Source organism: Polypterus senegalus, chromosome 2 (genome assembly GCF_016835505.1).
Source record: "Polypterus senegalus isolate Bchr_013 chromosome 2, ASM1683550v1, whole genome shotgun sequence".
Lineage (NCBI taxonomy): Eukaryota > Metazoa > Chordata > Cladistia > Polypteriformes > Polypteridae > Polypterus > Polypterus senegalus.
The window spans coordinates 215,528,713-215,544,265 of record NC_053155.1 but is presented as its reverse complement, the minus strand read 5'-3'; the positions used below and the strand labels follow the sequence as shown (position 1 = coordinate 215,544,265).

General features: G+C 40.3%; 1 protein-coding gene across 1 annotated transcript; it reads right to left on the bottom strand.

The window, feature by feature from the left end:
* Positions 1-4,020: 4,020 nt before the first annotated feature.
* kbtbd7 (kelch repeat and BTB (POZ) domain containing 7) lies at positions 4,021-8,226 on the bottom strand. Its single transcript, XM_039745295.1, has one exon. The coding sequence runs from the start codon at positions 7,898-7,900 to the stop codon at positions 6,008-6,010; it is 1,893 nt and encodes a 630-aa protein (XP_039601229.1). The 5' UTR covers positions 7,901-8,226; the 3' UTR covers positions 4,021-6,007.
* Positions 8,227-15,553: the final 7,327 nt, after the last annotated feature.

The following is a 15,553-nucleotide window of genomic DNA, read 5'->3' as shown; positions in this document are numbered from 1 at the left end:
CCCTGCTTCTGCCATGAACCACGTGATCTGGTGATAGCTGTAGGTTTTGTTTTTTTTTGTTTCCAGTGTCACATTTCCACAAAACAGATATTTGCAGAACACCCAATAACTTACTATCCATTTTCTAAACTTTGTTTTCCCTTTATAAGGCTGTTAGAAAAAAGAACCCATCCTAATAATGGCACAGCAATCCTGTGGTAGGACTGCACTCAAAGAGTTAAAAGACATTTTGGGGTACATGATTGGCTACCCTGAATAAGACAGGAGTTCTACTCCAAGTGGTTGGGCAACTCCACTCATGAAATTAGTGTAGAGTACAGAGGAGAAATTCTGATTTCTTGGCTTCAGGGTCTTGAGAGGTCAGCATCAGTCCTAGCAGCAGCAGCAGTCACAAGGCAGGTCTTGGAGTGGATGGATGGTGCACTCCCATCTGCCCAAATTAGCAGCAGCAATTCGTCTAACCACAACTGAGGGAAAGCTGTGCAAACAGACAAAAAGCATCCCGAACTGTATTCCAAGAGCTACGAGTCATCTGCTGTTTCAAAATGCCATTAACTGCACAAATCCTGCATTGTGTAATTAAATCAACAACGGAACCTTAGACTCAGTTTCAGACACTTGTTGTCTTTTTTGGAGAGTCAAGGCTGGGGGGCTGTCAAGAGGCAGGGCCTGTTAAAGCCTATTGCAGTGGTACTTGTGTGATTTTTGGGCTATACAAAAATAAATTGTATTCTATTGTACTTGGGTGGGCGGCGTGGTGGCACAGTGGTAGCGCTGCTGCCTCGCAGTTAGGAGACCAGGGTTCACTTCCCGGGTCCTCCCTGCATCTGCTTGGGTTTCCTCCGGGCGCTCCAGTTTCGTCCCACAGTCCAAAGACATGCAGGTTAGGTGGATTGGCGATGCTAAATTGGCCCTAGTGTGTGTCCTGCGGTGGGTTGGCACCCTGCCCGGGATTGGTTCCTGCCTTGTGCCCTGTGTTGGCTGGGATTGGCTCCAGCAGACCCCCATGACCCTGTGTTCAGATTCAGCGGGTTGGAAGATGGATGGATGTACTTGGGTTTACAATCAAATCCCAGTCTGCTCAACCCTCTGGGAGTTTGCTTTAGTGTGCACATAAAGTTACTTAATACAGTAGCTCTAAGCTGGCAGGGGATATTATTTTTGTTTTGCATATTCTGATTTTGCTCAGTTTTGATTTCACTTCAGTAAAATGACATTTGATGTTAAAATAACCCAAAAACAAGATTTTTTTTTTTTCTTGGAAAACAACAACAAACACAATGTAGGTGTAACACATCACACACAAACCAAACAATTCCGAGCTGCTCCCTAGGACCTACCTAAAGTAGCTCATGGGCCGGTTTGCTCATTTGGCCGTCTGTACGGCAACACCCTTCCTCCTTGCCAAGGACTCTTTACTCTCACTCACTTTCACTGTACTTTTGGAGTTTCTTCCAGCTCATGGACATTAAGTTATCAGACCACAGGCCACAGCATCTTTATTACAAAACCAGTTTTAATACTGTAGCTGAGAAGCCAAACAGCACTTCTGCAATTGTAAAGAAAGAAATGAAGCATACAGTACTTTACAGGATTAATAAATTGCCCAAAATCAGATACGTAAGCTCTGTATTCTCTAAGAGTGGGTTGAGGGTTGGTCATCTATAAACGACCATAAGTCAACTGCAATTATGACCCTGAGCAACACATTATACTATCCATATTCTGAATGCATACGTTAATAGTAATATTTAAATTGGAAACATTTATTTAGCTGTTGCCTTGTCCACAATAATGTACAAACTAATGGGAAAACATTGTTCACACTTTTGAGGAAATTGAAATAGTGATGTCAGTTACCAGTTCAGCATCTCAACTACACAGCCCACCTGCCGTAGTTGACCGAGCGTTTCCAAGCCGTACAGACTGTACAACGCACAGCTCAAATGACCTTGCAGCATGAATGCAAGCTCTTCACAGTGAATGGCACCAGAACTTCAAGTAGAGGTTTTCAAGATATTCTTTCCATCGTGGTAGGATATACTTGGAACAAAATTTGATCTCAATGCACATCTTTGATCATAAGGGCAAGGTAAAATTCAAAAGAGATTTCTAATTACAATCTATTCATTAAACTGGGTTTAGTTCACCAGAGGGACATATTTTTTCATACCTTGAGACTGAATGATTGATTTCCACATGAGACAAATTACAGAGATAACAAACTGTGCAGCCATTTTTTCCTCTTTCTCTGGGATTCTCCCATACGTACCACAACACATAAACAAGTATGAACAAATGCATAAAGCATTGAAGAATATTGTCAGACCTGCTTAATTGAATTTAAGGATTTTGGCTGTGGCAGGAGTCTTCTGGACGGGGCACCTCTCCACCAGTGGGCCAGCACACACGAAGAGAGTCTGAAACTGCCAGTGAACTCAATGCGAGTGCATTCAGAGAACATGTCAGTGCCTTAAGCATAATGACTGACATGGAAATATACAGTACATGCACAGGATGGAGGCCAATAGCACTGCACACTTCACTGTGCTTCAAAGAATAACTTCGCTAAAAAAAAAAAAATACAATAATGCAAACAGAAGCCAAGTGTACACTGCTCTGTATCTGTAGAAGAAAAAAAATCACCAAACTCCGTTGCTTATTTATATCCTGTGTGAATTAACTGAAGATAGGAGTTAACTCTGGTCAAGATGTTTGTCCGCACTCACTCACTCACTCACTCCAGGCCAAGTTAAAGTTGCGAGACAGCCTGCTATGCATCATGCTGAGAGGCAGTGAGAACTGAAAAGTGTGAACACAGGAGACTGCGCCAAGACAGGTAGGCAGCAGTGGTAACCCCAAATATATATTACACAGTACACTCACAAAACATACAACTCAAGACTGGTAGAAGCCTACTGAATAACCATGCTAAATTGGTGCAGGTCACAGTCTTGCCAAGCATTTGAGTGAATGTTTACAACAATACAACTGATTGTGTGCGCTGTCACTTGTCATATGGCTAACTGACAACTCAACCAGAACAACTATAGGGTGGTCCAGATCTAATTATGCAATTTTCATTACGCTATAACTTAAGTTTATTACATAGAAAATCACCCGAAAAATCCCAGATCATCGAGAAGTTTGCGAACTGATGACATGAAGAATCGTCTTCGCGCCGAACTGGAATCATCCCCACATAAATCAAAGTCATCCAGACGATCTGGCACTGCATAATTAGATCTGGACCACCCTGTATTAGGAACAGCGGTTATAAAAGTAGAATTTGATAAAGTATAATTCTGAAATTACCGCTAGATATCATCTATGTTTTGCATTGGTTGTTAAATTACTGGGTATATTTAAACTTTTCTTTTTTAAAATAGTACATATCCAATAACAGTATTTAATAGTTTTACTGTATATGTATTGCATTTATTACACTTAAGATTGTCTTAACACAAATATAGAACTAAACATGTACAATTTTACTCACTATAGACAATCAAATGGCAATAGTTAAAAACAATATCATTTAGTTTTCAATAAAGACTAAACGAAATCAGGTTATAGTACAAAATCATATTGCCTTTGTTATAAAAATGTGTTCATAAACTTACTGCTGCATTATTTTTCACAGTAAGTGTCACATCACATGGACATGACAATCGACAGGGACCCTGATTCAGATGGCTACAAACATAAAGCCAATCTAACTGTACCTTATCATGAAGAATAAAAATACTTTTACAGTGCTGCTAGTGCCTTGTAGGAAGAAATTAAAGAAACATATAAATGATGGGGTCCATTCTTTAAAAAAAGAGCAGATTTTAATCCATTCCACTGTCGAATGGACGACAGACCTCTGGTGAAAATCCAAGTAGGCCAGCACAGTGGGGTGCTTTAAGAATTTCTTTAATGAGCAAAGTAATCGGACTAAACAAAAGAAATGGTTACGTTTCACTTTACAATGACTGCACATGCCTCTATAGTGGCAAAATGAACAGAAACAAAATGTCAGTTTCCAAGAAATTATAATGTCATCTACTCTGACCAGCAAGTACAGTGCATTTTCAAAAATTACAGTGCTGTATATGTATGGACAACTTTGTTGTTATGATGCAATTCATGTCTCCTTTCAACTATTGTATATTTTTAAACCATCATTTTTAGTTAAAATAATAATATTAATCTAATGCACACATCTTTGGGGGATAGGACAGGAACTCCATGCTGACATTGGGAGAACATAAAAAAGACACACAAGATGACCAGGCCTCTGTGTTAGCCACTGCTTAGAAATCATGCAAGAAATGTGTCTGGGACAGTCATTTGTGACGAGCTAAAAAACCACCACTGCACCTTTGGTCTCTGCCTGGACACTTTATGGATCACTTCATAAATATGTGCTAGCAAATTATACAAATACATACACATTTTCTGGAACAGTTAACATTAAAGGCACCCCTGAGTATTTTATGAACAGTAATTCTTAAAATATGCACTAATGGGAAGATTTCAAAAAAAGGAAGCAAATAAAGGCAACTTTGAATCACAAGTATGGACAAAAAATGGTTGGATGGAGGGTAACGTACTCATTTTGTTAAACGTTCACTCACTCAAAAGTAATAAGCTGCCAAAGCAGCAGTCAAATTGTGTTTGCTTTTTGTATCACGCATTGAACAATGCCACTGCGATACGCTCTAGTTACCAAAACATGCCGAGTCAGGCAAGTCTTATTTGACTCGGAATGAGGGGCACTTGGGTGTGCAAGAGTATTCCAAGTAAGGACAAGCCACAAAAGGCATTGTGCCGCCCCACACTTACCCTGTAACTGGTCTGAGTAAGTTCTGAATTAATAGAAAGGTAGTATTTAATGAGTAATGAAACGTCATGGATAACCCCACAAGCTTAAAAAAAAGACAAGAAAAAAATATGTTCATGTTTGATATCTCAACAGAAAGCTAATACAGAAAATGGGAAAATATATCACGTTATAATGCTGACTATTTTTCGCTTCATTGACACATCTTCTGTGTATATTACTGGTGCCAAATTTTAACTCCACACCACCTTAAAAAAGAAGAAAGAATCCTTTAATTTAAATATTGGTAGCAAAAATAAATGCTGCAAAATGCTTCTTTCATCCATTTATGTAACCTTCTTATCCAGTTTTGGGTTGGGGGAAGCCGATGCTGATCCAGACAACATTGAGCACAAGGCAATAAACCAACTTAAGTCAAAGCACCAGACCATCGCAAGGTATACTTATGTGCTCACACTTACCCACCTATACTGGGGACCAATGCAGTTGTTTGGATTCATCCACAAAACAAATAGTTTTTAATTAAAACGGTAAATTACCTTAAGATCAGATTGAATATTTTAAATTAACACCAGCCATTCAGATTTGTGTACAGTTAAATTATTTTAATTGTTACAAAAGTGAAATTAGATTAACGTCTGAAATGCTACAGGTATTGAGAACTGTTAGGCAGATAGGAACTGTGAAACAGACATTTTTCGGTCTGGTCTGCAAGGCTTTTCCTAAGAGACACTGGTTTCCTCATGCATCCCACAAAAGTACATGGTATGGCAACACCCTGCCCTAACCCTAACCCTGACCACTATCAGTGAGTGTTTATGTGTGATAGGTTGATGACAAATACCTTGACCCTGTTGCTGCAGCATGGCTTCAGATACCTCACAATTCAATAATGGCAAAAAATATATTAAAAACAAATGGATGACTACTTATCCTCTGTTAAATATGTAAATATAAAACTGCAAAATTATGCAATTATTCTGACTATTCACACAACCAAACTAGGGCTCCATTTGCAATTTTTTTTTTTTTTTTAAACAATTTGAATGTTACCAGGCTTTTTTTCCTTACTTTCCCAAAATATCAGAGATCCAGCCAAAAAAAAAAAAGTATCTTCCATATTTAAATGGTTAACATTTAATCAGATAAATCTGTTTAATACCAGTAACATGGATTTCACTACCACGTTTCTTCCTCTGAAAATGAGCTGGAGCTGCCAGATTCCGATTCTGCATCACTCAGTCCTTCAAAATCCCAGTCTGCACTTGATCCACTATGATCATCATCCTCATCCATGTCAAAATTCCTCCTTGATTCGAGGCATGCTGGGTAAAACCGAGCAGTAAGGCAGATAAACCCATAGAAAATGGCATAATGCAGCAATCCGATTGTTGTCCCTATATTAATCCACTCGTCTCTGTCTGGATCGTATTCATGAATGGTAACACTGCTTTTAACTTGGCGAGGATGAGAAGTGGTAACAAGTATGAGTTTGTTGTTTAGCCGGACAACCTGGCAGTTGTTTGTGTTGGAGTCAACAGGCATGTCCCCAATCCTCCTCCATTCACCCAGGGATGGGTTGTAAGCTTTCATTATAGGAGACTCACAAATGCAGAATATCTGATCTTGAAATACACAGGCTTCTTGGAACTTGATTGCCTTTAAAGAGGCACAGTTGAGCCACTGATTTCTGTGTGGCTCGTAACAAAGCAACCTTTTGTTGCTAACAACATAAAGACAATCGTTTAAGGTCACAACTTCCATTTTTCCAACTGAATGAGGTAAAGGAGCAACAAACTTCCACTCATTCCTCTGAATACTATAGCATTCCACCTCCTTCCGCCGATCATTTGTCAAAGGATCTCGACCACCTAAAACATAAATGTGGCCTTTTACATAGCCAATATCCATGCCAGTTCTATCCAAAAGTCTTTGTGCTAACTCATGCCACCTGTTTTGCACAGCGTCGTACACCCAAATATGTTTTTGCAAGGCTAAATACAAGTCACTCTCAGGAGAAACACAAACTGCAAAGCCTCTGACAGATTTTCCAAGAGACACATTACTTAGAGGAGAAACGATAGTGAAAACATCCCCAGAGTAAGGGTCATAGCATAAGCCTGGATTTTTCGGGTCACCAAAAAATATAATCATTTCTTTGGCGGTCATGCCAATTCTCTTGGCAGGTCTCTTCAAGGAGAGAGACAGGTGACTGCATTCATCCTGCGCTGCAGCTTCTAAGAACTCCAGGCACTGTTTTTTTATGTCCACTTTGAACTTGAGCCCTTCTATGAATGCCTTGTCTTTGTCATTGAAATTGGGCCACCGTACACACTTAAGAACTTCCAGAATGACCCCAGCCTTTTCTGCTGCATTGGCCTCTAGCCACTGGATGGCAATTGCACATACCTTATTCTCACTGTCCACATCCAGCGTGTCCATCTGAAGAATCTCTTTTATCTGATTAAGGCTGAGTTCACACAACTCCTTGCCCTTTCTGCAGAAGTGATGAAAATGTCTCGCAATAAAGGCTTTTGCTTTATTTTTCAGCTCTTGATTGTCAAAAGCATCGGCAAACTTCAGGATGCCAGCGCAGTTAATCAGGTCCAGCCTCCTGGTCATGAAGTTGGAACAGGCTTGGCGGATATATTCCAGCTGTAGCATGTTCGCCGCGGCATACAACCTTTGGACATTACCTTCGCTGATGGTCACATTACCGGTGTAGCAATAATCGATGATGAGGGCCATTGATTCGGCGTCCACGTCATGAATCTTCACTTTGGCTTGCTTGCTCTCGTAAAGGCCCCCCGTGAACATACTTTTAAAGTAAGGGCTGGCGGCAGCCAAAACGTTCCGGTTGCAGGTAAACAGCTTACCCGTTCCAGACTGCTCAGCGTGTGAAGTCTTAGCGGCATCGGAAAGCGGGCAGAGCTCTGGCGAGTCTACTTCAATGGTGACGTCTACTAAGAGACCGGCATCATAAAAAGCCTTCAGCTCTTTCAGGAGGCAGAAAGCGTGACTTACATCCTCCAACCTTTCCGGTCCGTAGAAATATCTGGACACCGAGGCCATTGTTATCAAAAGTCAGACGCCAAAGACCCTGTAAGGTTTTGTTGCGAACCGTGTTCCGGACGGATAAGGTTAAGCAAATTAGAGGCGCTCAAGAGCCCGTTTAGCTTGAAAGATGTATAAAAATGATGTCGCCACACAGTGCATGAATATTTTCTTCAACTCGAGCTTCCTCGAGACATCAATCTGTTTTAAAATTGTAATATAACAAATCGGTCATTACAATTCACGTATTTAAGTAAAGACTCCTCCAGCTCAACGACAAGCTTCTTTGATATTTTGAGTGCCTAGTAGGACTGACAACGAGAACTCAGACACTGTGAACGCAAGTCTCACGAGACATCCTGGACCTCGTGCGCTCATTGGCTGGGTTCACTGCTAATCAAAATGGGTCAACTCTGTATAGATTGGTTGAGACTGCGACTCTCATTGTCGTCATACTCTGCACCGCACTCCAGTCCAGTTGGTGGCAGCAACGCCCTACAAGTGGGTCTGCCAAAAGACAAAGCAGGAAGACAAAGAAGAAGCGGAAGACGTGGAAGACGTAAGACTATCACTGTCACGAGTGTGATGTAATTGCGTGAAAGGTTGTTTGTGTTTGACTCGGCTTTGCGTTTTATAGCTTGTATTTAAATACATTCAAACGCAAACGTTTAGTACTCGGCCTCTGTACCCAGAAAGGTCCGTTTTGCAATATTGGTCAGCTTGTTTTAATATTATGTGACATTTATGCTACATAGAAATTATCGTTAGAGTTCTGGGTTCATTTTCAGTAAGAAGTCAGACACTTACTTGCTTGCAGCCAGCTATTTATTTGCACATTTTATGCAAACCACTTGCTTATTCTACAATTACTTACAGCTGGACAAAGCTGGCAGCACTCTGAGGACTGTGTTTTTTGATTTCTCCAGCGTCTTCACTAACATCCAGCCTGTTAAGGGGTTAGCCCATACATATGCAGGTAGATCCTACGTTTACCTGGATAATGGACTCATCTGATGTTTGTGAAACTCCAAAGGCTGCCACTCAGATATATAAATGTAAGCAACACTGAAGGACTCCAAGGAACAGCCCTGTCTCCTTTACTCTGTACACCTCTGAGTATAAATATAGCACCAGGTCTTGTCACTTACAGAAATTCTCTGGGGGATGAGACAGTATAGGGTGGTCCAGATCTAATTATGCAATTTTCATTACGTGAACTGATGACATGAAGAATCGTCTTCGCACTGAACAGGAATCGTCCTCACATAAATCAAAGTCATCCAGACGATCTGAATCTGCAATAATTAGATCTGGACCACCCTGTATAGGGGTCTGGTAGAGAAATTTGTTTCTTGGTGTAGAAAGAATTGTTTGAAACTTAACATCAGCAAAGCTGAAGAACTGGTTAGTGGCTATCGTCACAGCCAAGGACCACTAAGGGAGTGGCTGTAGAGGTGGTACACTGGAGTTACTTGGGGGTCCAAATCAGTGACAGACTTGACTAGTCTCACAACAGGATCTATATAAGAAATGGCAGAGCAAACTTTTTTTATCCTTATGAGTCAGTTCTTTTAACAAATTCATCTTCTATAACTCTGTGATTGCCAGGGTGATTTTCAATGCTGTATTGGTAACGTCCCTACAGGAGAGGTCCAGTCAGGGTCAGTTATGGGACCTCCAGAAGTATTGGTGAAAGAGAGAATTAAAACAAGATCGAGTGATATTATGAACAATGCTGCACACACTAACACTGAGGACTTTAAGTCAACAAACTATTAAGCAGGTGTGGCAATAAATGAATGCTATGAGGAAACCTTTAGATAGATAGATACTTTATTAATCCCAAGGGGAAATTCTCATACTCCAGCAGCAGCACACATAAAGAACAATATTAAATTAAAAAAGTGATAACAATGCAGGTAAAACAGACAGTAACTTTGTATAATGTTAACGTTTAATAGGGTGGAATTGAGGAGTCGCATAGTGTGGGGGAGGAACGATCTCCTCAGTGTGCCAGTGGAGCAGGACAGTAACACCAGTCTGTCGCTGAAGCTGCTCCTCTGTCTGGAGATGATCCTGTTCAGTGGATGCAGTGGATTCTCCATGATTGACAGGAGTCTGCTCAGTGCCCGTCGCTCTGCCACGGATGTCAAACTGTTGAGCTCCGTGCCTACAGTAGAGTCTGCCTTCCTCACCAGTTTATCCAGGCATGAGGCGTCCTTCTTCTTTATGCTGCCTCCCCAGCACACCACCGTGTAGAAGAGGGTGCTTGCCACAACCCTCTGATAGAGCATCTTATTGCAGATGTTGAAGGACGCCAGCCTTCTAAGAAAGTATAGTCGGCTCTGTCTTCTCTTGCACAGAGCATCCGTTTTATGCCAACAGCAATACACAGCATAATGCCTCACTGTGACTGTGACACTCAAGTCAAAAGTTTTCTTTTGAATTTTCTTCCATTTTATTCATTCTAGTTTTTATTTTAGAGGAGTTTGTTGTGTGTCATAATATACACATTTTATTTGTTTTATTTATTATTGACCTTCTGTAAAAAGTGAAATTTCCCCATGGGAACAAATATAATTCAACCTAAGGTCTGTCTAACAACAAAACAAAATATTCTTCAAAGTATATATTAACTTGCATAATTAAAATTGACTGTTTTTTTTTTTAAATAATTATACTACATTTTGGACCTGCATGGGTACAAATGAATTACAGTTTGCTGGATCACTTTAATTTTCACAGTTTTGTGACAAGAGAGATGCCTGGCTCAACCCAGGTACCTGGGTCAAATTGACTGGCAAAGTTGGCAAGCTCCCTTATCTAATAATTGGGACTATGATGTTTACTGAGTATTTTAAAGGCAGAAATCATATTGAGCCACAGTAATTTTCATATCTTAAAAAATGACCTACTCATTTGTTACACTGCAGCCTAACACATCTACATGAGTCAAATTGACTTGCAAAGTTGGCACGGCCCTATATGTAATTAGATTAGATTAAATGAAATAAACTTTATTAATCCCAAGGAAGATTTAGAGTCATACACCAGCAGACATATAAAAACAAAGATGCATACTCACAGGGCAAATAATACAAAAAAGTTTCAAAAGTAGTGAAAGAAGGCTCTGTGGTGGTAGTATTCAACAAGACCACTTGATCGACAGCATTTGGCATTATTTAGATACTTAATTAACATAAAAGTTGAAGCTGGGCTTTGTTTTTTTTAGATTTGGTTTCTATATATTATGACATACATTGAGGCAAGTAACTTATCAGTATAATACCTGATGAGGATTAGATCACAGTTACATGTTTATTTGTAAAAAATATACAATGAAAAGAGTGAACCTATTTTTTATGTCACTGTATGTACTGTCCACATTGTTTATTTGACCCAAGTACCCACAGCAAAACTCGACTGCAGTTTAACAAAGGCATCTTTTCACAAAACACTAAAAATGAAGGAGGTCTAATGTGACATGGGACATTAAACAACACAGTCAACTGCAGTTTAACAAAAGATTGTCTTGTCACAGCACCATGACAATTAAGGTGGCAAAAAATGATGCACCTCATTTAAGGACCCGTGCTGGAAGGTTGGCAGTTCAAATCCTGTTACTGCCAGAAGGGATCCTACTCTGTTGGGCCCTTGAGCAAGACCCTTAACCTAAAAATCACTCCAGGGGTTCTGTATAATGGCTGACCCTGTGCTCTGACCACTAAAGGTCCTGCAAAAAGACCATTTCCCCTCAGGGGTGAATATTAATGCAGTGTACCAAATGTGTATCGGAAAGGCAAAACTCACAAAGAACTCCCAAGATAACAGCAATGACATCAGCACATGAAATGTCAGGACATTTAAAGAGAGAGTGCATCATGTTGTTAAATCATAAACAAATACCACAGAAATAACTGAAAAATGGTAAAAGAATATTTCAAAAACAACAAATAAATAAAAACCAGGAAAAAAAAATAAACAGGCTGAAATGCAACACAGTCCTACAGGGGTCGCCAGATGTTATCTAACTGTGTGGGGACAAACACAAGCTAAAATGATCGTACACTTTAAGCAGTTCTTAAACACATAAAAATTGCAAGATTACAGCTGAAACAATCAAAATGCCATTATAATGGAGTCTGAATTTTCAAGGTCATACTGTTACGTACGGCACAAGCGATACAGTCTGGTCAGGAGCATCTCATTGCTCTTCTGCATGCTCCAACTTACGTTTCCAATTGCATTTGTTCCTTAGCTTTTCCTCTTATAATAAATTTATCACAAATTTTGCTATCATTGTCGAAGCCCTATGTGTCTGCCTGTACATAGTCTGAGGAAGGTCAGCACAGCTTTATGACAGCGAAACAACTGCAGATTGACAGTCCTGCTTTAGATTTATCTACTGTGGTTTCTGCTGACACATCGGATTATGGGCTCAGAGCAGTTCTTTCTCCAAGCAGAACACACAGTTGCTTTCACACCCTGGATTCTTACTGATGTGTTTGAACTACACTGTGACTCATCGTCCTGGGTCACAGAGTCACATTGCTGACTGCCCATTGTTGCTAAGGATGTTTCTGACAATAAACCCCAGTTGTGGTGATTTTGTCTCCTGCCCTGTCATCAGGTGAGTTTGCCTCTTCTTCTGCATCATTCAGAGCACTGTGTACCCTGCAAAGTCATATTACTCGGGGATGGCCATGTTCAGAATGCATTTGAGATTGTTATATGCCCATATTTCCAACTGCCAGATTAATTTAGTATATAACATAAATGTATGTTCCATGATGCAAGTCTCATCTGCTCTTTCTCCCAGTGCCACAACTTGGGTGCACTCTTTCATGAAAGTCACCAAAGCATTGTGCAAAATAAAACCCATCCTTGGTGGCCAGGTATTGATGACTTGATTGCAGCTGAAGTTAAGAACGGTCATCTGGGTAACCATCTGACAGGACAGCCAATCTTTCTGTTGCACCCATACAACCTGTGCCATTTACATTTGAACCTGGTGAAAAGCTAGTTAAAGTTGTAACTGGTCCATTTGAAAAAGCTCTCTGGAATTGTCATTAGCACTAACCCTGACTGATTATCACAGCGAGGGAAAAGAAGTTGCCTTTACTGCTTCTGTCTCTTCTCTATAAGTCATAGATTTCCTTACCTTAGTCTTCAGCAAATCTGGAAATCCATGAACCCTTTTGTCAGACAATGCCCATCTGTCAGTTCACATCTGTGGACTTTAAGTAACAGTACTACAATACATATGTGCTGTAATGTATGATCCAACTGCAGCCAGGGCCACTGAAAGATTTCATTGTGTTCTCAAAAGGCTGCTTATAAGCAGCAAAACCCTGGAAACCTGCTAATTCAGAATTTCTTCAGATGTATGCAACACCACCTGCTCTTACAGAGGTTTTCCCTTTTCAGTTGTACGGCAGAAACATGCAAACCTGAATCAATACCCATTCTCTTCCTCCTCTATGCTGCAAGGATGATGATGATGATGATGATGCTCAAGAGTTTCCTCCTTTCAAAGGAAAATGAAAAGGTTCAGTGATGCTAGATGTGGAGCTCAACCACTCACTTCCAAAAAAGGAACAAGGCGCATATTAGGAATCCAATAATGATACAAAAGAACTCCCAGAATTTTCACAACCATTGGAAATTCAAAGATAAACCTGTCCATGCACCTACCTCCTATCATGCATGGCATTCTCTCCACTTTTTCAAATCAAATGAACGTGTGGCAAAGGATGGTTCAAATAATGTTCCAGTGGACTTGCCACTCCAGTCTTCATTGGCACCTACTGTTCACCTCAGGTTCTTCACATTCCTCTAGTCCATGTGCGATTAGAACCTCGTTGGCCAAAGGACTGTATAGTATAAATACTCTCAATCCATTATAATTCAATATTAATTTACAACGTTAATGATGTACAGTGTAACCCACAATACCGTAATTACAGTACTATCCTTAAATAAGGAGACGGACATGATGTGCTCTACAGTTATGCCACTAGATGGGGATAGAGGAAGGCTACTTGAAATGTACAACAAAGAGAGAGAGAAACATGCAGTTTTAAAAATGTATTTGTTAGCAACTGTAAATTGCTGTTGATGTATTAAAATCTAACCCTTTGAAAGCCGAGAATCACGTCTGTAAAATTAGCATTTAAAGATAGGGGTACGTCATCAATTACCACCTCCCCAGCTCGGGTGCAGGTTTTTATCAAATGCAGGAACATTTTTGTCATGAAGATCACAAGGCGCATGGAATGCTAGGAAGGGGGGCGGGGTTTACAGATCTGCGCAGGACTGATTTGTTTAAAACCCGATCCCGCATACACCTGTCCTCATTTGTCCCGTTCCCACCCGCTAACTAACGGTTTTGTTCCTCTTTCACCCACAGAACACATTGCTTGCATTAAAACTGTTTAACGTGATCGTGTACAAGGAGATGGCTTAAGCTTTTCCCTATTTGTTTCACTTGTATTTTTCAGTTTTTTTTTCTGCTTCATCAGTATTTAATACAGATCTGATGGGACTTAAATAATTTCTGAAAAATTAGTCTGCACGTCTTTTTCACAGAAGCAAACAAAGAAGCATTGTAAGCAGGCAACCGCTTACTATTCTATATTAAGATAAAAGTACGATCTATGTTAATAATTGCTATTCCTTCCACAAAAATTGTGGACACGGAAGGAAGTTGCTGCCTTCGTACAAGTCGCACATATAAGTTTAAGCTTAAACCGTACGCTTTTCTAGTCGTCCTAATACTGTTAACAAAAACACTCCCCAATTTCAAAAAGTATTGGGAATGTCTAAAATAAAAGTTTTTTTTAACAGCTCACAGTACTTTTTGCTTATCAATACAGGCACACTGTAACCAGGCAAAACAGCACTGTGAACGTATAGGGTGGTCCAGATCTAATTATTAAATTTTCAATTCGCTATAGCATGCGCCGAACTGGAATCGTCCCCGCATAAATCAATGTCATCCAGACGATCTGGATCTACATACTTAGATCTGGACCACCCTGTACAGGCATCTCTCCGCCTGCTCGCTGGCTCAGATCTTCACTTTTCGCTTTGATTTAGCGCAATTGCATTAAAGTGCAGTTATTACAGATCTCTTCTTGTTCCTGCGCTTTTGCGATTCTTTTAAATAAATCATAGAAATGGATGCTTTGGGCCGAGAAATGTTGCCGCTTTGTAGAGTATGGGGATAGGAGTTGGTGCTCAACGGTTTGTTGACATGTTCGTTTTCAAAAAAGAGACCACAGTTGTCTCTTTTTGTTGATGCGGCCAATCGTCAAATTGCCTTTAACACTGAGTCCAGCATATCGAAATTAGAGCTCTACATAGTATCGACTGTCTGGAATGCATTCTTACGTTTGCCTTGTTGTCCAGTATGTTTAAAATACCCGACTGACATTTTTACATTAGCCAGAAGCTGTGCGACTTCGGGTGCTTTCTCCGTCACTGTTGGTGTAAAGAGCATTTGAGGGACCCGTGTTGAGAAAGTGGGCAGTGCAATTTAATTTGGTGTAGCCGCTCAAGGCAGCGATAGTGTTTGCTCGTCGGTCAGCAACTGTCAAATCCGAAAACTCTTTACGTTTTTCTAACAAAGTGCGAATGTTTTCGCAAGTTTTAATCGTGCTTGCTTCAAAC